This window comes from Pseudophryne corroboree, chromosome 4 (assembly GCF_028390025.1).
Source record: "Pseudophryne corroboree isolate aPseCor3 chromosome 4, aPseCor3.hap2, whole genome shotgun sequence".
Lineage (NCBI taxonomy): Eukaryota > Metazoa > Chordata > Amphibia > Anura > Myobatrachidae > Pseudophryne > Pseudophryne corroboree.
This window is the reverse complement of record NC_086447.1, coordinates 847300077-847323201: the sequence shown is the minus strand read 5'-3', so window position 1 is coordinate 847323201 and position 23125 is coordinate 847300077. Positions and strand designations below refer to the sequence as shown.

The following is a 23125-nucleotide window of genomic DNA, read 5'->3' as shown; positions in this document are numbered from 1 at the left end:
GGAGGGCTGGGTCAGTTGATGGTGGGCAAGTTTGTAAGCCACTGGCGGTGGCATCGGTCATCGGCTCAGAGGCAGTAGCGTGCATTGGCTTGGCGACGGTAGGGGTCATCGTCAGGATCCGGTGGACATTATGGCTGTAGTGCCTCACCAGCCACTGACCTCACCGCACGCCACTGATATTGGGGTGTTTTATGAGTGGGACAAGCAGGGGCGTTTTAAGAGAGGAGGAGGCCCGTGTTCAGCCTCCTCCGTTCGGGCCCCCTCCTCTCTGCCCGGAGCGCTGTAGAGTCCGAGCACTAGAGGGCTCAGATTCTACTGCGCATGCGCAGATCTCCGTAAAAATGGTGCGGCGGCTATTTTCCCTGAGATTTCTCTACTGCGCATGCACAGAACTCTGCGCTGAGTCATGTTCTAACAGCTCTGCGGATGCTGGTGCTGGACTTTCGGAGGGGTGAGTATTTTAAAAATGGGTGCAGTGTGTGCGGTGGGGGCCCCCTTTGGACTCAGGGGCCCATGTGCACCGCACACACTGCACCCATTATAGAAACGCCAGTGGGGACAAGTGTTTTTAGGGTTGCAGATGGGAATAGTTGGGGTTCTGTTACCTTTTTTTTAAGAGTGCCTATAAATAATCCAAATATATACTTATACCCATTTCTATGTACCCCTAAGTTGATGAGAGCACTTATTTTGCTGAAAAAATTAGCTATCATTTTTTAACATTTACGAAAAATGCATATAACAGCCATTTCAGTCATTTGGCCCAATTTAAGTAAACCAAATACCGTATATACTCGAGTATAAGCCGACTTTTTCAGCACTTTTTTTTGTGCTGAAAAAGCCCCCTCGGCTTATACTCGAGTCAGTGGAAAGGAGGGACACGGAGGGCACAGCGCGCGCCTCTTCTGTATCCCTCCTGCGTCTCCGGCGGGTCTATTAAATTAAGTACCCGTTCGTGAGCTCTGATTGGCTCACGAACCGGCACTTCATTTAACAGACCCGCCGCGGTCGCCGGAGACGCAGGAGGGACACAGGAGAGGCACTGGGGGAGCATATTTGGCACTTGGGGGGGGGGGGGGGCATATGTGGCACTGAGGGGGCATATCTGACAGCATGAGGGCATATCTGGCACTGTGGGGGCATATCTAGCACTGTGAGGGCATATCTGGCACTGTGGGGGGGCATATCTGGCAGTGTGAGGGCATATCTGGCACTGTGGGGCATATCTGGCAGTATGAGGGCATATCTGGCACTGTGGGGGCATATATGGCACTATGAGGGCATATCTGGCACTGTCGGGGCATATCTGGCAGTGTGAGGGCATATCTGGCAGTATGAGGGCATATCTGGCACTGTGGGGGCATATCTGGCAGTATGAGGGCATATCTGGCACTATGAGGGCATATCTGGCAGTGTGAGGGCATATCTGGCACTATGAGGGCATATCTGGCATTGTGGGGGCATATCTGGCACTATGAGGGCATATCTGGCACTGTTGGGGAATATCTGGCAGTATGAGGGCATATCTGGCACTGTGGGGGCATATCTGGCACTATGAGTGCATATCTGGCACTGTGGGGGAATATCTGGCAGTATGAGTGCATATCTGGCACTGTGGGGGCATATCTGGCAGTGTGAGGGCATATCTGGCACTGTGGGGGCATATCTGGCAGTGTGAGGGCATATCTGGCAGTATGAGGGCATATCTGGCACTATGAGGGGGCATATCTGGCACTGAGGGGGCATATCTGGCACTATGAGGGCATATCTGGCACTGAGGGGGCATATCTGGCACTGAGGGGGCATATCTGGCACTGTGAGGGCATATCTGGCACTGTGGGGGCATATCTGGCAGTGTGAGGGCATATCTGGCACTGTGGGGGGCATATCTGGCAGTGTGAGGGCATATCTGGCACTGTGGGGGCATATCTGGCAGTGTGAGGGCTGTGTACGGCTAGAGCTGCATTTCCCACCCTAGGCTTATACTCGAGTCAATAAGTTTTCCCAGGTTTCCGTGGTAAAATTAGGTGCCTCGGCTTATATTCGGGTCGACTTATACTCGAGTATATAGGTAGTTTTGTTATGGCCACTAATAGACTTCTATAATGTTTTTCTATATTAGTTTAGCTTTTTTGGGTACAGGCAGATTTCTCCAATTTCTCCTACACTTATGTCTGGTTTTGCCGGCTAGAATTATTGTGCAAATCCTGTTTCTGCGATTTTGCAATAGGATAGGTGCGATAGCTGTTATAAGGGCCTAATTCAGACCTGGTCGCACGCAGGCTATTTTTTGCACTTCTGCGACCAGGTAATCGCCGCCTACAGGGGAGGGGGTAATCGCTGTGTAGGGGTGTGATCGGATGTGCAGAAAGCTGCACAAACAAAAGCCCTAGACTTACTCAGCTGCTGTGATGATCCGGACAGGTAGTGACGTCCGTAATCCTCCTCCAGAACGCCTGGGCATGCCTGCGTTATTCCGGACACTCCCAGAAAACGGTGAGTTGCCGCCCACGAACGCCTTCTGCCTGTCATCGCTTTCTTCGTTAGATTCGGCACTGCCCGGCGATCCCCGTTGCCGCCGGCTGACGCGTCTGCGCATTGCTGACCGCACGCATACGCCGTTCAGACCCGATCGCGCGGCTGCGAAAAAAGGTAGCGTGTGATCGGGTCTGAATGACCACCTAAGTTCAACCGGGGCGAATTACTGATTGGATATCGGTCTAAGCTTGCGCACTGATAATGATGATGGCACATGGATTGGGACAGTGGCATAAATGTGTACGACTCTGCATAGCTGCATTTATCTCCATGCACTAATAAATATGCCGACTTGTGTTCAGCGTTACATCGGCCCGATAGAGACACACATCCATACACAAACATTCATGAATTCATTCACACAGATTCATATGTACACCCACATGCTCATCACAAAGCCTTGCCTCTGTATGGGTGCTGGGCATGAGTGGAAGAAGAGGGCAGGCGATGTAATCCATACAAGGGGGGTTATTCAGTAAGGATTGCGGATTCTGCTTTTTAGCAGAATCTGCAATCCTTTCTATGGCAGGGCAAGGCCGCCCAGCATACTAAATGGCCTGCCCAGCAGCTGCGACCGCAATTTAATTGCAGTTGCAGTAACTGTGGACAACCCCATGCAGCCGCAGCTAGGCTGCATATGCAGGTGATCCGCCGGCATTTTCTTGTTCGGAGAGGCTGCGTGTGACGCAGCTGGCCCGCCCCCATTTTTGACACGCTTCTCCCACAACACTCCGTCACCGCCCCGCGAACGCCTCTGCCTGTCAATCAACAGCAGAGGTGAACGGGTTCTGCGCATGCACAGTTCCCCGATTATCGGATACTGCACTGAGATCGCAGGAACGATCTAAACTGGATAACCCCCATTGGGCCTAATTCTGAGTTGATCGCAGCAGAAAACTTGTTAGCAGTTGGGCAAAACCATGTGCACTGCAGGGGGGGCAGATATAACATGTACAGAGAGAGTTAGATTTGGGTGGGGAGTGTATAAACTGAAATCTAAATTGCAGTGTAAAAATAAAGCAGCCAGTATTTACCCTGCACAGAAACAAAATAACCCATCCACATTTAACTCTCTCTGCAAATGTTATATCTGGCCCCCTGCAGTGCACATGGTTTTGCCCAACTGCTAACAAATCTGCTGCTGCGATCAACTCTGAATTACCCCCATAGGTGGTCATTCCGAGTTGATCGCTCGCTAGCAGTTTTTAGCAGTCGTGCAAACGCTAAGCCGCCGCCCTCTGGGAGTGTATTTTAGCTTAGCAGAAGTGCGAACGAAAGGATCACAGAGCGGCTACAAAAAAAAATAGTGCAGTTTTAGAGTAGCTAAACCTCTTCAGACCATTCAGTTCCGGATTTGACGTCACAACGCCTTGCGTTCGGCCAGCCACGCCTGCGTTTTTCTAGGCACGCCTGCGTTTTTTCGAGCACTCCCTGAAAACGGTCAGTTGACACCCAGAAACACCCACTTCATGTCAATCACTCTGCGGCGACTATTGCGACTGAAAAGCTTCGCTAGACCATGTGTAAAAATACATCGGCCGTTGTGAAATTACATTGTGCATGCGCTCTGCGCCGCATACGCAGAAGTGCCGTTTTTTTACTTAATCGCAGCGCACATTTTCAGCTAGCGATCAACTCGGAATGACCCCCATAGTCTCTAGATCAGTGATAGGCTGCAGGATGTTAGGGCTGTTTACAGCCCTCTGTGTCGTTATCTGCAGCCCAATTTCCTTCCTGCTCTATTCTCAGATGTATTACAGGGGCGAAGGGGGCAGCAATGGCGCCGCAGCGGGATAAGGAGGAGGGGTGCCAGGCAGCCCGAAGGGGCGCACGCCGGGGGAGGGGGGGTGAATTACTAAAAGGTGCGGCCCAGAGGCAGGGGGGGGGGGGGAGGAGGGGGAGGCAGATGAAAGCAGCAGCCGGGGGGGAGGGAGTTAATAGCTCCATTTTCCTGGGACAGTCGTCAATTCCCTTTATTGCGGCGGCGCCCTGGCCACCGGCCTGACGTAAGATTTGTAACTGTTTGACTTCCACCCCCCTTTCCCCTTTATCTCTTCGGCTGAGTATCCCTGGCTGGCGGCGGATGTCGCCGCGCCGATCCTAAATGAGTGGGTTCCGAACTTCCTCGGGTTCCAGCCTAACTCCTCGATGCACTTTTTAAATATGGCTGTGAACTGGAACCTGGTAAGTGCCGCCTGATCCACATGAATGAGGAAATTCTCGCCCCCTTTTGGCCTGACCTCCAAAAAATTTTGTACCGCCTCGATTGGACAGACTGTTGTGTCCGGGTGCCTGTCCAACTGGACCCATCTTCCCTTACCTATCTGGTCTATTTTTGACTTGCGAATTTTGCACAAGACCGCGCCCTGCGAGGCCACTACGTTTTTTACCAACAGGCCTGTTCCGGCGGCCATTTTTGACTGCGCTACTAGCTCCCCGACCCTAAATGCTCCGCTAAACGCCATGATAAATGCTGCTTTAAACAGTTTTTCCTCGTACTCTCCGTTACATATTTTCGCCACTATGTGAATAATGCTCTTAAGCCTCTCTATGGTTACTGGCTCCCGGGAGTCCGGTCTCCGTATCTCCGCTCTGGCCCATCCCTTCATCACTGTGCGCACTACGAATGCCTTAGTTAGGTCCTCTTTCCCTAGCAACTTTGAAAAGAAAGATACCCCTGCCAGCCTGGTGTTTGCCACTGCCCTTGATGCTCCCTCCTCCTTACTCTTGCCTAAGAATTCCAACAATTGCTGCAGGGGCGTCTGGCCCTCTGAGCTTACATTCCCCTGGAACTGCTGCCATTTCTCCCATGCTGCCACGTACGCTTTCCAGGTCTTTGGCGCCAGGGACCTTTCCACCAGCTCGTTCAAACAGGCTCGGCTATCTGCCAAAGATGAGAAGGGCATGTTAAACCTTGGCCCTGCGCGAACGGCGCTGCTGCCCTAAACACCTCCCATTTCTGACGTGACAGCGCGTCCGCGATAACGTTCTCGACTCCTGGTACATGCTTTGCCCTGAATGTGATGTTGTGCCTCAAGCATGCCGCTACCAACCACCTCAGCAACCTAATCACTGGTGCGGACGAGGCAGATTGGCTGTTTATGGCCTGTACCACGCCCATATTGTCGCACCAAAACTGTATGAACTTCTCTAGCCTGCGGCCCCAAACCTCTACGGCTACCACTATAGGAAACAACTCCAAAGCTGCCAAGTTCTTAGTCAAACCGCTGTACCTGTTTCTGTCCGGCGGCTGCTGCACTTCCAGAGATCCAGGCATGGCATCCACGGTGACCGGAGGCAGGTCACCCTCACAGCAGGGAGCAAAGGTCGGGCAGCGCTCGGCTGAGTGGCCGGAGAGGAGAAGGGCGCTTCCAGCGCGATACAGGGGCCGGGAGGACAGCATTTCCGGCCAGCAGCTGCAGGGCATATCCGTCCGTCCCTCTCCAGAGAAGCAGTACAGGAGCAATGAAAATGGTGCTGGGGCGCCATCTGGTGGCCGGAGGCCACATAAGAAGAAGCAAACAGGAGAAAAAAGAAAAAAGGCAGGAAAGGCACCTGCTAGATCCGGAAGGCAGCAGCGATCAGCAGCCCTGCAAAAGGAGCAAGGGCAAGAGGGGGGTGAGTACCAGCCGGGGCAAGAAGGCATAGGAGCAAGGGGGAATGGGGCAGCTCTTTTAGGCCCAAGGGGGGAGGGGCAGATCGGCTATGGCCCTCTACAGTCCAGGGGAATCCCTATTAATGTTGCAGCACAGCGGTTGCAGAATACCCCAACACAAGCTAGGAGCGCAGGGGCAGCATGCCAGGAAGGGGGAGTTACTCTCGCCGACACAGCCAGCGGGCCAGGGTCACCCGAGGTGAGGGGGAGATGGGTTTTCCTGGAAGAGGCACAGCAATATAATAGCCCTGCTAGGCAGCCAGAGGGCATTCCTAGGCAAGGGGGTAACTGGGGACAGGGCGCAGGGAGCACGCAGGACAGGGGCATTACACAGGGGTTGCGAAACCAGCTTGCCTGCTCCCCTGCGTTTACATCCCCACCCAGGAGAATGTACCAGCAGACACCAACGACATTTACAGGACAGAGCAGGGGCCGCGAAATGCCGCAAGCAAGCAACCGGGATCAAGGAGCCACATAGCAAAATTTCACATCACAATCGCAAGATTTCACATCACAGTCGCAAGATTTCACATCACAACCACAAGCGAGAATCCAAGACAATTACAACAGTTACAGAGACAGTGCGGTCCTCGCCATGCCCAGTGGCCCGTCAGTGCAGCATCTTGCCGCAGCAAGAGCGGTGGAGAAGAATACAGAGGAGGCCGGTGCCGTGACCAGCCCGGCCAGAGAAGACGTCTCCACAGCATCACTCAGGAACGGTGAGATGAACCATGTGTTTAATATGCAGAATGTGAATGTTATGCCGTTGTATAATAGCAATACACAAAGTGTGAGGGGTGGTACTGAAAAGGGTCAGAACCAGGGGTTGCACCAAAACAGCGTGAGCAGCGCAAATGGCGGGGGCACCTTAAACGAGGTAGCGAACACACAATGGGAGGGTAACAGCGCCGCAGATAATCAGGCGGGCAAGCGGGGCAATAGCTGCGCGTCCGAGTCAGACGACGACGAGTCATGCAAGGTATTGAAAGAGCAACTGCGGTTGGCCAGGGCCAATCACAAGAAGAAAAAGTTGGCAGCCCTAGGGGCAGATACAGCGTGGAGTAAGCTAGGTCAGACCGGAGCAGCTAAGCCAGTTTTCTTACAGCAGGGAGGCGCATTGGATCACGAGCTAGGCGCATTGGCAGGGCATTTGCCTAAAGAAATTAGGAAGGAAATTGTGAAGGGGGATTTCATCGACATATGCTCCCTTACAGAGGAAGGTCTCAGGGACAAGGAGAGGGGCAGCGAGAAGGGAGTAGGGCGTGGGGAATCCTACAAGACAATTGACAATTGGATGACCGGGATGTTGGCATACTCTGGTTGCTACGTAGAAGCTTACCCAAATATGGCAATGAACATGATGAAATACATCAATCTTGTTTATTCAGTGTACAAGGATTATGGGGGAACTGCGTGGCGCAGATACGACGAGTCCTTCAGGTTAAGAGCGCAAGGGCAGCAACCCATCAAGTTTGGGACAAAGGATATCGAGCTGTGGCTCAAGGCGCAGGCAAGAGGGGCTAGCGATAAAGAAGCGACAGCGCAAAGGCAGGGGACAGGGAGGCCTAGCACGCATAGACAGGATATGCTCAAATGCTACGCCTTCAATGACACCCGGTGCACACGGGCTTTCTGCAAATTCAAGCACGCATGCACGCACTGCAGCGGAAGTCATCCGGCAAAAGACTGCTTTAGAAAAAAAGGCCGACAGGGAGAGAGAGGGGAAAAGGTATCCGGAACGCTTGTGCCTGTCAAAGGCAAGTAGCCCAGTGAGGCTGGAGGGTATGCAGGCATGGCTAGCCAGGTACCCCAAGCGTTTAGAAGCCCAGCGGTTGCAGGAGGGTTTTAGAGTAGGGTTCAAGATCCCAAAAAGACGGGACGTCCTTCCGGGCGACCGCAATAGGAACCTTCATTCCATCAGGGAGCAGCCGCAGGTGGCGCGACAGAAAATTGGAAAAGAATTAGAGATGGGCAGGATGGCCGGGCCATTCGCGGCCCCCCCAATAGAAAATTTGGTAGTGTCACCACTGGGGTTAGTTCCCAAGAAAGTTCTTTCCCGGAGGGGGCATCGGTTAATGATGCCCTGGACGTGGAACAGTGCTCGGTGCAATATCAGTCGTTTGACCATGCGATAAAAATGGTTAGGAGGCAAGGGAAAGGGGCCTTGTTGGCGAAGCTGGACATCGAGTCAGCGTTCAGGCTACTCCCCCTGCATCCGGACAGTTTTTACCATATGGGTTTCCAGTTTGAGGGCCAATATTTCGTAGACAAATGTTTGCCTATGGGATGCGCAATATCTTGCGCGTTATTCGAAATTTTCAGCTCCTTCTTGCACTGGTGCTTGGAAGCACGGACAGGCTGTAGGGCAGTAGCGCACTACCTGGACGATTTCTTGCTGGCAGGTCCAGCTCAGTCTGGGCAGTGCGCGCAGTTGCTGCAAGAGCTTACAAATATGCTGAACGAGTTCGGAGTCCCCATCGCGGGGGAGAAAACTGAGGGCCCAAAACAGGTCATCTCTTACCTAGGTATAGAGATCGACACAGAGAAGATGGAGTGCCGGTTGCCAACAGAAAAAAATCGAAAAGTTGGAGCGAGAGATCAGCGCATGCGCCCAAGCGAAGTCAGTTACCTTGGGCCAGTTGCAGTCATTGCTAGGGTCGCTGAATTTTGCTTGTCGCGTAATCCCTATGGGGTGGATTTTCAAGCGACGTATGGAAAGGGCAACAGCGGGAGTGAGGAAGAAACATCACTTCATCCGCATCAGCGGGGAATTGAAGAAAGATTTGTTAGTATGGCAGGATTTCTTGAAACAGTTTAACGGGGTGCGCATGTGGCCGAGCAAGATATCGCCAAACCATGCACTGCAGCTGTTCACAGACGCAGCAGGAGCCATAGGCTTCGGAGCGTACTTGCAGGGAGAGTGGTGCGCAGAAGAATGGCCGCAAAGGTGGAAGGACAGCGGTTTGACTAAGAACTTGGCAGCTTTGGAGTTGTTTCCTATAGTGGTAGCCGTAGAGGTTTGGGGCCGCAGGCTAGAGAAGTTCATACAGTTTTGGTGCGACAATATGGGTGTGGTACAGGCCATAAACAGCCAATCTGCCTCGTCCGCACCAGTGATTAGGTTGCTGAGGTGGTTGGTAGCGGCATGCTTGAGGCACAACATCACATTCAGGGCAAAGCATGTACCAGGAGTCGAGAACGTTATCGCGGACGCGCTGTCACGTCAGAAATGGGAGGTGTTTAGGGCGGCAGCGCCGTTCGCGCGGGGCCAAGGTTTAACATGCCCTTCTCATCTTTGGCAGATAGCCGAGCCTGTTTGAACGAGCTGGTGGAAAGGTCCCTGGCGCCAAAGACCTGGAAAGCGTACGTGGCAGCATGGGAGAAATGGCAGCAGTTCCAAGGGAATGTAAGCTCAGAGGGCCAGACGCCCCTGCAGCAATTGTTGGAATTCTTAGGCAAGAGTAAGGAGGAGGGAGCATCAAGGGCAGTGGCAAACACCAGGCTGGCAGGGGTATCTTTCTTTTCAAAGTTGCTAGGGAAAGAGGACCTAACTAAGGCATTCGTAGTGCGCACAGTGATGAAGGGATGGGCTAGAGCGGAGATACGGAGACCGGACTCCCGGGAGCCAGTAACCAAAGAGAGGCTTAAGAGCATTATTCACATAGTGGCGAAAGTATGTAACGGAGAGTACGAGGAAAAACTGTTTAAAGCAGCGTTTATCATGGCGTTTAGCGGAGCATTTAGGGTCGGGGAGCTAGTAGCGCAGTCAAAAATGGCCGCCGGAACAGGCCTGTTGGTAAAAAACGTAGTGGCCTCACAGGGCGCGGTCTTGTGCAAAATTCGCAAGTCAAAAACAGACCAGATAGGTAAGGGAAGATGGGTCAGGTTGGGCAGGCACCCGGCACAACAGTCTGTCCAATCGAGGCGGTACAAAATTTTTTGGAGGTCAGGCCAAAAGGGGGCAAGAATTTCCTCATTCATGTGGATCAGGCGGCACTTACCAGGTTCCAGTTCACAGCCATAGTTAAAATATGCATCAAGGAGTTAGGCTGGAACCCGAGGAAGTTCGGAACCCACTCAATTTTGCTATGTGGCTCCTTGATCCCGGTTGCTTGCTTGCGGCATTTCGCGGCCCCTGCTCTGTCCTGTAAATGTCGTTGGTGTCTGCTGGTACATTCTCCTGGGTGGGGATGTAAACGCAGGGGAGCAGGCAAGCTGGTTTCGCAACCCCTGTGTAATGCCCCTGTCCTGCGTGCTCCCTGCGCCCTGTCCCCAGTTACCCCCTTGCCTAGGAATGCCCTCTGGCTGCCTAGCAGGGCTATTATATTGCTGTGCCTCTTCCAGGAAAACCCATCTCCCCCTCACCTCGGGTGACCCTGGCCCGCTGGCTGTGTCGGCGAGAGTAACTCCCCCTTCCTGGCATGCTGCCCCTGCGCTCCTAGCTTGTGTTGGGGTATTCTGCAACCGCTGTGCTGCAACATTAATAGGGGTTCCCCTGGACTGTAGAGGGCCATAGCCGATCTGCCCCTCCCCCCTTGGGCCTAAAAGAGCTGCCCCATTCCCCCTTGCTCCTATGCCTTCTTGCCCCGGCTGGTACTCACCCCCCTCTTGCCCTTGCTCCTTTTGCAGGGCTGCTGATCGCTGCTGCCTTCCGGATCTAGCAGGTGCCTTTCCTGCCTTTTTTCTTTTTTCTCCTGTTTGCTTCTTCTTATGTGGCCTCCGGCCACCAGATGGCGCCCCAGCACCATTTTCATTGCTCCTGTACTGCTTCTCTGGAGAGGGACGGACGGATATGCCCTGCAGCTGCTGGCCGGAAATGCTGTCCTCCCGGCCCCTGTATCGCGCTGGAAGCGCCCTTCTCCTCTCCGGCCACTCAGCCGAGCGCTGCCCGACCTTTGCTCCCTGCTGTGAGGGTGACCTGCCTCCGGTCACCGTGGATGCCATGCCTGGATCTCTGGAAGTGCAGCAGCCGCCGGACAGAAACAGGTACAGCGGTTTGACTAAGAACTTGGCAGCTTTGGAGTTGTTTCCTATAGTGGTAGCCGTAGAGGTTTGGGGCCGCAGGCTAGAGAAGTTCATACAGTTTTGGTGCGACAATATGGGCGTGGTACAGGCCATAAACAGCCAATCTGCCTCGTCCGCACCAGTGATTAGGTTGCTGAGGTGGTTGGTAGCGGCATGCTTGAGGCACAACATCACATTCAGGGCAAAGCATGTACCAGGAGTCGAGAACGTTATCGCGGACGCGCTGTCACGTCAGAAATGGGAGGTGTTTAGGGCAGCAGCGCCGTTCGCGCAGGGCCAAGGTTTAACATGCCCTTCTCATCTTTGGCAGATAGCCGAGCCTGTTTGAACGAGCTGGTGGAAAGGTCCCTGGGGCCAAAGACCTGGAAAGCGTACGTGGCAGCATGGGAGAAATGGCAGCAGTTCCAGGGGAATGTAAGCTCAGAGGGCCAGACGCCCCTGCAGCAATTGTTGGAATTCTTAGGCAAGAGTAAGGAGGAGGGAGCATCAAGGGCAGTGGCAAACACCAGGCTGGCAGGGGTATCTTTCTTTTCAAAGTTGCTAGGGAAAGAGGACCTAACTAAGGCATTCGTAGTGCGCACAGTGATGAAGGGATGGGCCAGAGCGGAGATACGGAGACCGAACTCCCGGGAGCCAGTAACCATAGAGAGGCTTAAGAGCATTATTCACATAGTGGCGAAAATATGTAACGGAGAGTACGAGGAAAAACTGTTTAAAGCAGCATTTATCATGGCGTTTAGCGGAGCATTTAGGGTCGGGGAGCTAGTAGCGCAGTCAAAAATGGCCGCCGGAACAGGCCTGTTGGTAAAAAACGTAGTGGCCTCGCAGGGCGCGGTCTTGTGCAAAATTCGCAAGTCAAAAATAGACCAGATAGGTAAGGGAAGATGGGTCCAGTTGGACAGGCACCCGGACACAACAGTCTGTCCAATCGAGGCGGTACAAAATTTTTTGGAGGTCAGGCCAAAAGGGGGCGAGAATTTCCTCATTCATGTGGATCAGGCGGCACTTACCAGGTTCCAGTTCACAGCCATATTTAAAAAGTGCATCGAGGAGTTAGGCTGGAACCCGAGGAAGTTCGGAACCCACTCATTTAGGATCGGCGCGGCGACATCCGCCGCCAGCCAGGGATGCTCAGCCGAAGAGATAAAGGGGAAAGGGGGGTGGAAGTCAAACAGTTACAAATCTTACGTCAGGCCGGTGGCCAGGGCGCCGCCGCAATAAAGGGAATTGACGACTGTCCTAACACCCCCCCCCCCCCCCGCTTCCTCTATTCTTCGCAGGGATCGCCGGGAAGCGGTGTTGGATCTTCGGCCATTCATACATATTCTGGACAGCGGCACGGGCCGCAAAAAGACCATATGGGCGCCAGCTGGGGATGAGGCGAGAAGAGGCAGCAGTTTTTTGGCTGGGCAACAGGGGCATGGTATGGGAGCAGGCCAGGGGGGCCTGGCTCAAGGCCGAGCGGGCATTGGGAAAGCCCAACGTGTTGGTGTTGCACCTTGGGGGAAACGATATCGGGAAAACAAAGTCGCTAGACCTGATCAGGCAGGCCAGGGAGGACATCGCCTGGATAAAAGGGCGGTGGAGCAACGTGCGCATAGTCTGGTCAAAAATCATCATGGAGGGGGGCTAGGTCAGGGCACGGAATAGACAGAGCTAGGAAGAAAGTCAATGCGGCCATCGGTAAAGTGGTCACAGCCAACGGGGGAAGCGTTATACACCACAATGACCTTGCAGGGAGATGTGAGGGTTTTTACAGGCACGATGGGGTGCACCTGTCGGACATAGGCCTTGATATCTTCAACAATGCGTTGCAGGATGCGTTGGAGGGTTTGCGGTGGTAGCGCAGGGTGGGGCTTCGGTCCGCAGGTCGCTGGGACCTCGTGTGGCGGGGAAGGAGCGGTGCACAAGGCATGGTAAGGGGGGATTGTCAGAATGCCTCGCATAAGTCACCAATTAGTAGGCCGTACGCCTGGTTCCAGCTAAATGCGGCAGGGGCCATACGGGTTGCGCGCCGTGGTAGGGTGTTATGCGCATGGTAGCTGGTCCCCCAGCGCAGGGGGCGTGGTCCGTCGGCCCGCAAGGGCGGGCCGGGTACGCCTCAGGCGGGGAGGGGGCGTGGCCGTCGGCGGTAAGGCGGCATAAGGCACGCCCCAGTCGTTTCTCTAAACAGCGGGAGAGCCGTGCACCGCTTCCTCTCCTTTTTACCCTGCAATGGTGTGTTTTTTGGTATTAGGTGGAAATAAAGCTGTGACCATGTATTCTTTGCACAAAATTACCAGTCTCGTCTCCAGTTATTTGATTAGAGCAAGCCGGCGGGGCGCCGGAAGGTCACCCTCTCCCATCCTTATAGAATTGTGCCTGCTGATATGTTATTACAGATAGGTGCCTTTTTCTTTGATTAAATGTATTGTTTTAATTTATTACTGGGAGTGCAGTGAGCGGTCCATTTGAAGCTTAGACCCCTGAAGTTTATCAGCATGCCTATCACTCCCCTGGGTACATAGGGGGTCATTCCGAGTTGATCGCTCGCTAGCAACTTTTTGCAGCGCATTGTACGGATACAAAGAGGATCGGTGCTGGACAATGGATTTAACGAAGAATCCATTCGCAGAGAAAGGGCGTTTGTGGGTGTCAACTGACCATTTTCAGGGAGTGGTTGGAAAAACGCAGGCGTGTCCAGGTGTTTGCAGGGCGGGTGTCTGATGTCAATTCCGGGACCAAAAAGACTGAAGTGATCGCAGCGACTGTGTAAGTCCAGAGCTACTCAGAAACTACAAAAAAAAATTTTGTGACGTCGGCTGCAAAAGCGTTCGCACACTTGCAAAGCGAAAATACACTCCCCCATAGGCGGCGACTATCTGATCGCAGCGCAGCAAAAAGTTGATAGCGAGCGATCAACTCGGAATGACCCCCATAAACTGTACCACTACACAATACATAACGTTTTTCCTACACCATCTCCCTGTATCTCGCACAGTTACGGTATGAGGACCAGCATTTCTTTACCTTTAAACCTTTCCATGGTTTCCGTGTTTCTGAGGATCCCTCTGGGGCTGTGCGCTGCGGAGACTGCGGCCGCCTTATACTGACCACTTACAAACAGCTCATTAAATCTGTGAGAGGAGACAGCACAAAGTATGAATGTCCAGCAGCTTAGAGAGTAATACTGTGTTCAGTTGCATTTGTTGATTATCTGCCACAAGGGTATAACATTAATAATAGAGATGAGCGCCGGAAATTTTTCGGGTTTTGTGTTTTGGTTTTGGGTTCGGTTCCGCGGCCGTGTTTTGGGTTCGACCGCGTTTTGGCAAAACCTCACCGAATTTTTTTTGTCGGATTCGGGTGTGTTTTGGATTCGGGTGTTTTTTTCAAAAAACCCTAAAAAACAGCTTAAATCATAGAATTTGGGGGTCATTTTGATCCCAAAGTATTATTAACCTCAAAAACCATAATTTCCACTCATTTTCAGTCTATTCTGAATACCTCACACCTCACAATATTATTTTTAGTCCTAAAATTTGCACCGAGGTCGCTGTGTGAGTAAGATAAGCGACCCTAGTGGCCGACACAAACACCGGGCCCATCTAGGAGTGGCACTGCAGTGTCACGCAGGATGTCCCTTCCCAAAAACCCTCCCCAAACAGCACATGACGCAAAGAAAAAAGAGGCGCAATGAGGTAGCTGTGTGAGTAAGATAAGCGACCCTAGTGGCCGACACAAACACCGGGCCCATCTAGGAGTGGCACTGCAGTGTCACGCAGGATGTCCCTTCCAAAAAACCCTCCCCAAACAGCACATGACGCAAAGAAAAAAAGAGGCGCAATGAGGTAGCTGACTGTGTGAGTAAGATAAGCGACCCTAGTGGCCGACACAAACACCGGGCCCATCTAGGAGTGGCACTGCAGTGTCACGCAGGATGTCCCTTCCAAAAAACCCTCCCCAAACAGCACATGACGCAAAGAAAAAAAGAGGCGCAATGAGGTAGCTGACTGTGTGAGTAAGATAAGCGACCCTAGTGGCCGACACAAACACCGGGCCCATCTAGGAGTGGCACTGCAGTGTCACGCAGGATGGCCCTTCCAAAAAACCCTCCCCAAACAGCACATGACGCAAAGAAAAATAAAAGAAAAAAGAGGTGCAAGATGGAATTGTCCTTGGGCCCTCCCACCCACCCTTATGTTGTATAAACAAAACAGGACATGCACACTTTAACCAACCCATCATTTCAGTGACAGGGTCTGCCACACGACTGTGACTGATATGACGGGTTGGTTTGGACCCCCCCTCAAAAAAGAAGCAATTATTGTGTTTCTGGCTAGGAAGGTGGAGAAGAAATGGTCAACAATATGGGGTAGATGGATGGATTCTAAATATTACAAAGAGAGATATAGTTAAAACCAGGTTATTTTCAGTGTGTCAATATGGGAGGTTGTGTGAGAGGGGGGTCCTCGCGGCCGGTCTTGCCTTGCTATGATATCTGTAACATACTGTGACATTTCTGCTGGGTCTAAGAGTTTCAGGGAACTGTTATGCTCTAGATGTGTAGAGCTAAGATACCGTTGCTCTGTGACTATATGCTCTATAGGTAATAATGTTTAATTGATATACTATAGACTGCATACATGTAATGTTATCTCCACACATGTTGGGTGTGGTCTATGTTTGTGTGTTGTCTGTATGAAGTGTTAACGCAAAATGTAAAATCTCAATAAAAAAAATATTGAATTTAAAAAAAAAAAAGAAGCAATTAATCTCTCCTTGCACAAACTGGCTCTACAGAGGCAAGATGTCCACCTCATCATCATCCTCCGATATATCACCGTGTACATCCCCCTCCTCACAGATTATCAATTCGTCCCCACTGGAATCCACCATCTCAGCTCCCTGTGTACTTTGTGGAGGCAATTGCTGCTGGTCAATGTCTCCGCGGAGGAATTGATTATAATTCATTTTAATGAACATCATCTTCTCCACATTTTCTGGATGTAACCTCGTACGCCGATTGCTGACAAGGTGAGCGGCGGCACTAAACACTCTTTCGGAGTACACACTTGTGGGAGGGCAACTTAGGTAGAATAAAGCCAGTTTGTGCAAGGGCCTCCAAATTGCCTCTTTTTCCTGCCAGTATAAGTACGGACTGTGTGACGTGCCTACTTGGATGCGGTCACTCATATAATCCTCCACCATTCTTTCAATGTTGAGAGAATCATATGCAGTGACAGTAGACGACATGTCCGTAATCGTTGTCAGGTCCTTCAGTCCGGACCAGATGTCAGCATCAGCAGTCGCTCCAGACTGCCCTGCATCACCGCCAGCGGGTGGGCTCGGAATTCTGAGCCTTTTCCTCGCACCCCCAGTTGCGGGAGAATGTGAAGGAGGAGATGTTGACAGGTCGCGTTCCGCTTGACTTGACAATTTTCTCACCAGCAGGTCTTTCAACCCCAGCAGACTTGTGTCTGCCGGAAAGAGAGATCCAAGGTAGGTGTCACGAACCTCGGGCAGCGGCGACCGCGCTTGTCCCTGCGGGTGGCCTGGTCTGCCCGGCGCCTCTCTTCCCCTGTCAGTCTCCGGCTTCAGCGGCGGGTCGGCGCTGCTCTCCGGCGGCTTCCCGGAAGCAAGGGCGCCGCCATCACAAGCGAGGGCAAGGAGGCGGAGCAGGTCTGACGTCACCTGCCTGCTCCGCCAATCAGGCTAGGGCGGGGAATTTAAAATCAGATACCAGGCAGAGATCCGATGCCTGAGTATCTTCGTTTCTCCTGTGGAAGCTATGATCCAGAGCTCCCTCGTCCCTGCAAGCATCCTGTGCTTCCAAGCATCCTGTCCCTGCAAGCATCCTGTGCTTCCAAGCATCCTGCCCCTGCCAGTTACCTCCGTGTCTCCAAGCACCTCGTGCCTCCAAGCACCTCCGTGCCTCCAAGCACCTCCGTGCCTCCAAGCACCTCCGTGCCTCCAAGCACCTCGTGCCTCCAAGCACCTCCGCGCCTCAAAGCACCTCCGTGCCTCCAGTTACCTCCGTGTCTCCAAGCACCTCGTGCCTCCAAGCACCTCCGTGCCTCCAAGCACCTCCGTGCCGCCAAGCACCTCGTGCCTCCAAGCACCTCGTGCCTCCAAGCACCTCCGTGCCTCCAGTTACCTCCGTGTCTCCAAGCACCTCGTGCCTCCAAGCACCTCCGTGCCTCCAAGCACCTCCGTGCCTCCAAGCACCTCCGTGCCTCCAAGCACCTCGTGCCTCCAAGCACCTCGTGCCTCCAAGCACCTCCGCGCCTCAAAGCACCTCCGTGCCTCCAGTTACCTCCGTGTCTCCAAGCACCTCGTGCCTCCAAGCACCTCCGTGCCTCCAAGCACCTCCGTGTCTCCAAGCACCTCGTGCCTCCAAGCACCTCGTCCCTCCAAACACCTCGGTGTCTCCAAACACCTCCGTGCCTCCAAGCACCTCCGTGCCTCCAAACACCTCCGTGCCTCCAAGGGTCTCCCAGCACTCCCTGTACTCCCAGTACCTCAGTGCCTCCAATACCACAGTGTCTCCAATATCTCAGTACCCCAGCCTTCATTATTTCTACAAGTCTTGTCTTACAGGAGACCTACAAGAATTCCTCTGGGCCTCCCGCCTGCCGTCTTAGTTCTGCATGAGGAAGACCTACATCCGGCCATCTCTACTACGACCCAGTGGCGGTTCCTCTTCCCGGTCATCGGAAGAAGCCCCGAGTCCACAACACTCCCAAACCAGGTCAGTGATAGTATACTCAGGCCTCATGGACTCGGGGGATCGGAACACGGACTCTAGTGCCATCCAGAACCTGGCTTCTCGAGTGCAAAGTCAGGAAGCAGCACAAGGTCAGGTGATGCAGTACCTCCAGCAGTTGTCCGGGCGTCTGGATCAGATTCAGGCGTCTCTGGCCTCAGTAATTCCGGCTCCTGTTCCAGCAGTCGCACCAGTTGCCGTTGCCAGCAATGTTCAACCATCGGCCGGTGTCACTCCACGCCTTCAGTTGCCTACTCCGTCCCGCTATAATGGGAATCCCAAAAATTGTCGTGGTTTCTTGAACCAGTGCGAGGTACATTTCGAGCTACTTGCACACAACTTTCCTACAGACCGGTCCAAGGTAGCATATATTATTTCTCTGTTGGAAGGTTCTGCTTTGGATTGGGTGTCTCCATTATGGGAACGATCTGATCCCATGGTTTCCAACTACACCAACTTCATCTCGTCCTTTCGAAGGATTTTCGACGAGCCCGGCAGAATGACCACTGCTTCTTCCGATTTGCTCCGTGTTCGGCAGGGCGCCCGTTCCGTGGGCCAGTACGTGGTTCATTTCCAGACCATTGCTTCCGAACTACGCTGGAATAATGATGCCCTGAGAGCTGCCTTCTGGAACGGTCTTTCCGACCGGCTGAAAGATGAGCTGGTTACTAGAGATCTGCCGGATCCATTAGAAGATTTGATTTCCCTTTGCGTCAAGGTGGATCTTCGGATGCAGGAGCGTGGAAGAGAACGTAACCGTTCGGATCGTTCCAGGTTCCGGAATCCTACTCCTAGGCCGGTGGCCTCACCTAGCTCAGATGAGCCCATGCAAATTAACCGCTCCCGACTGTCTCCGGAAGAACGACAGCGTCGTCGTGAGGGTAAACTCTGCCTTTACTGTGGAGCCGCAGATCATTTTCTTAAATCTTGTAAAGTCCGTCCGGGAAACGGGCAGACCTAGCTTGTTCCGGAGGAGTCAAGCTGGGAGTTACGACAAAAGCTTCTCCAACTTCGGACTGCTTGCTTCCAGTAACTCTAGTCTCCAATTCAGTCTCCAGGTCTTGTGAAGCCCTATTGGATTCCGGAGCTGCAGGGAACTTCGTTTCTTCCTTCTGTGCCCAAAGTTTGGGTTTAAAGTTACGGCCTATCGAGCGGCCAATTTCACTGACGGCTATCAACGGGACTAGAATTTCCAAAGGTCTCATAATGTGGCGCACGGGGCCAGTTAAGCTGCGGGTCGGGGCTCTACATCAGGAAGATTTGGAACTCTTGGTAATCCCAGAAATGCCCCATGATCTGGTTCTTGGAATGCCTTGGCTGAAAAGTCATAACCCCCACATCGACTGGAAGTCGTCACAAATTCTGTCCTGGAGTTCCTTTTGTCACACTAATTGTCTTACTCCTGTTTGTCCGCTCCGTGTTACCTCCAAAACGGATGAAGAGCACATTCCGGAGGCATATCAAGGGTACAAGGACGTATTTTCGGAACAAGCTGCTGACCTGTTACCACCTCACAGGCCTTGGGACTGCCCTATTGACCTTGTCCCAGGGAAGACGCCACCTCGTGGTCGCACATATCCTCTGTCTCTTCCCGAGACTCAAGCCATGTCGGAGTATATTAAGTCCAATATGCTCAAGGGATTCATTCGCCCCTCTTCCTCCCCTGCTGGTGCAGGCTTCTTTTTCGTGAAGAAAAAGGACGGGGGGTTGAGACCATGCATCGACTACCGCGGCCTAAACGACATTACTATTAAGAATAAATACCCCTTGCCACTAATCACAGAGTTATTTGATAGGGTTCGTGGTGCCCGCATTTTTTCAAAACTCGACTTGAGAGGAGCTTATAATCTTATACGCATCCGAGAGGGGGATGAATGGAAGACTGCCTTTAATACCCGAGATGGGCATTACGAATACTTGGTGATGCCGTTTGGTCTTAGTAATGCTCCCGCGGTTTTCCAGGGATTCGTCAACGAAATCTTTCGTGATATGCTGTATCAGAGCGTTGTGGTATATCTGGACGACATACTGATTTTTTCCAAGAATCTTGTCGAACACAGGACTCAAGTCAAAGAGGTGCTACACCGTTTACAAGAGAATCATCTCTACGCCAAGCTTTCCAAATGTACCTTTGAAGTAACATCTATTCCGTTCCTCGGTTATGTCATCTCGGGGACGGAGCTTCGCATGGATCCGGAAAAGTTGTCGGCCATTCGTGATTGGACTCAGCCTCTTTCCCTGAAAGCAATACAAAGGTTCCTGGGCTTTGCGAACTACTACAGGAAATTCATTAAAGGTTTCTCCACCATTGTTGCACCCATTACTGCCCTGACGAGAAAGGGTTCTAATCCTAGTTTGTGGCCTCCGGAAGCCATTGTAGCTTTTTCTCGCTTAAAGTTAGCTTTCACGACGGCTCCAGTTCTCCAACAACCAAATTTCGAGGAACCCTTCTTCTTAGAAGTTGATGCATCTTCAGTCGGGGTGGGGGCTGTCCTCTCCCAGCATTCCTCTGATAAGAAATTACATCCGTGTGGCTTCCACTCTCGTAAATTCTCTCCAGCCGAACGAAATTACTCTATTGGAGACCAGGAACTCTTGGCAATCAAATCTGCCTTGGAAGAATGGAGATATCTTCTAGAAGGGGCTAAACATGTGTTTACCATCTACACGGATCACAAGAATTTACTGTACATCAAATCCGCACAATGTTTGAATCCTCGCCAGGCGAGATGGGCACTTTTCTTTTCCCGATTCTCGTTCATTATCAAGTACCGTGCCGGGACTCTCAATATTAAAGCAGATGCGCTTTCCCGTTCACAGGTTCCCACAGACGAGGATGAACCTCCGGAGCGGGGTTTAATTCTGAATCCAGTTTCTGTCTCTGCTGCTTTAACTACTCCAGCTCCTCCTCCTGGAAGAATGTCCGTACCAGCTAGATTCCGCCCAGGAATACTACTGTGGGTCCATAACTCCAAGTTTTCCGGTCATCCCGGCGCTCAGAAGATGTACAAGTTTCTGCAAAGGTCTTACTGGTGGAACACCATGAGGAAGGATGTACAAGATTGCGTTAATTCGTGTCCCCAATGTACACAACATAAATCTCCTCGTCTGCCTCCTGCAGGGTTACTTCGTCCTCTGCCTATCCCTGTGAGACCCTGGACTCACATTTCCATGGACTTCATCACTGACTTGCCCTGTTCCAAGGGTTGCAACACCGTTTGGGTTATCGTTGACCGTTTTTCGAAGATGGCACACTTTGTGCCCTTGACTGGTCTTCCGACAGCACCGAAACTGGCTCTATTGTTTATCCGAGAACATTTTCGTTTGCATGGGTTGCCACAAGAGATTGTTTCTGACCGTGGAGTACAGTTCACCGCCAGGTTTTGGAAAGCCCTTTGTTCAACTCTACACATTAAACTTAAGTTTTCGTCGGCTTATCATCCCCAAACAAATGGACAAACGGAACGAGTCAATCAAGATCTAGAGACTTTTCTTCGGTTGTATCTCTCTCCTTCACAGGACAACTGGGTGGAGTTGTTGCCTTGGGCGGAGTTTGCCCATAACCATTTGTTTCATTCTTCCACTGGGGAATCACCATTTTTCGTCAACTACGGGTTCCATCCCCGTGTTCCGGAATTTCCAAGCCTTCCGATAATAGAGGTTCCTGCTGTAGCGTCCACTCTACGACACTTTGGACAAATTTGGAGAAAGGTTCATGCTAATCTTAAGCAGGTTTCTGTTCGGTACAAGTTCTTTGCAGATAAGAAACGGCAAGCCGCACCTCAATATAAAGTTGGGGACAGGGTATGGCTGTCCACACGGAATCTCCGGTTGAAGGTGCCCACCATGAAATTCGCTCCAAGGTTCATCGGTCCTTACCCTGTGCTACAAGTCTTAAATCCTGTGGTCTGTAAACTGGGTTTGCCTGCCCATCTTCGCATACCTAACGCCTTCCATGTTTCTCTACTCCGTCCCCTCATACTGAATCGATTCCACTCAGCACTCCCAAGGCCAACGTCCGTAGTGGCAGAAGCTGGAGCGGAGTTTGAAATCAAAGCTATTCTGGACTTATCTTCATAAAAAATTACAGTACTTGGTGGACTGGAAGGGTTATGGACCTGAGGAGAGAAGTTGGATTGGGGCTACTGAAGTAACGGCTCCTCGTCTGATTCGGATCTTCCACTCCAGACATCCGACTAAGCCCGGGAAGTGTCCAGGGGCCACTCCTGGAGGAGGGGGTACTGTCACGAACCTCGGGCAGCGGCGACCGCGCTTGTCCCTGCGGGTGGCCTGGTCTGCCCGGCGCCTCTCTTCCCCTGTCAGTCTCCGGCTTCAGCGGCGGGTCGGCGCTGCTCTCCGGCGGCTTCCCGGAAGCAAGGGCGCCGCCATCACAAGCGAGGGCAAGGAGGCGGAGCAGGTCTGACGTCACCTGCCTGCTCCGCCAATCAGGCTAGGGCGGGGAATTTAAAATCAGATACCAGGCAGAGATCCGATGCCTGAGTATCTTCGTTTCTCCTGTGGAAGCTATGATCCAGAGCTCCCTCGTCCCTGCAAGCATCCTGTGCTTCCAAGCATCCTGTCCCTGCAAGCATCCTGTGCTTCCAAGCATCCTGCCCCTGCCAGTTACCTCCGTGTCTCCAAGCACCTCGTGCCTCCAAGCACCTCCGTGCCTCCAAGCACCTCCGTGCCTCCAAGCACCTCGTGCCTCCAAGCACCTCGTGCCTCCAAGCACCTCCGCGCCTCAAAGCACCTCCGTGCCTCCAGTTACCTCCGTGTCTCCAAGCACCTCGTGCCTCCAAGCACCTCCGTGCCTCCAAGCACCTCCGTGCCGCCAAGCACCTCGTGCCTCCAAGCACCTCGTGCCTCCAAGCACCTCCGTGCCTCCAGTTACCTCCGTGTCTCCAAGCACCTCGTGCCTCCAAGCACCTCCGTGCCTCCAAGCACCTCCGTGCCTCCAAGCACCTCCGTGCCTCCAAGCACCTCGTGCCTCCAAGCACCTCGTGCCTCCAAGCACCTCCGCGCCTCAAAGCACCTCCGTGCCTCCAGTTACCTCCGTGTCTCCAAGCACCTCGTGCCTCCAAGCACCTCCGTGCCTCCAAGCACCTCCGTGTCTCCAAGCACCTCGTGCCTCCAAGCACCTCGTCCCTCCAAACACCTCGGTG

General features: G+C 52.7%; 1 protein-coding gene across 4 annotated transcripts in view; it reads right to left on the bottom strand.

The window, feature by feature from the left end:
• The window catches only part of CLHC1 (clathrin heavy chain linker domain containing 1), a 174514-nt gene that overhangs the window by 68589 nt on the left and 82800 nt on the right, over window positions 1-23125 (bottom strand). For all 4 annotated transcript variants that reach the window (XM_063918632.1, XM_063918631.1, XM_063918634.1 and 1 more), the window contains one exon: window positions 14228-14334. In XM_063918632.1, coding sequence (XP_063774702.1) covers window positions 14228-14334 — 107 coding nt within the window. The remainder of the gene's footprint in view (window positions 1-14227; window positions 14335-23125) is intronic.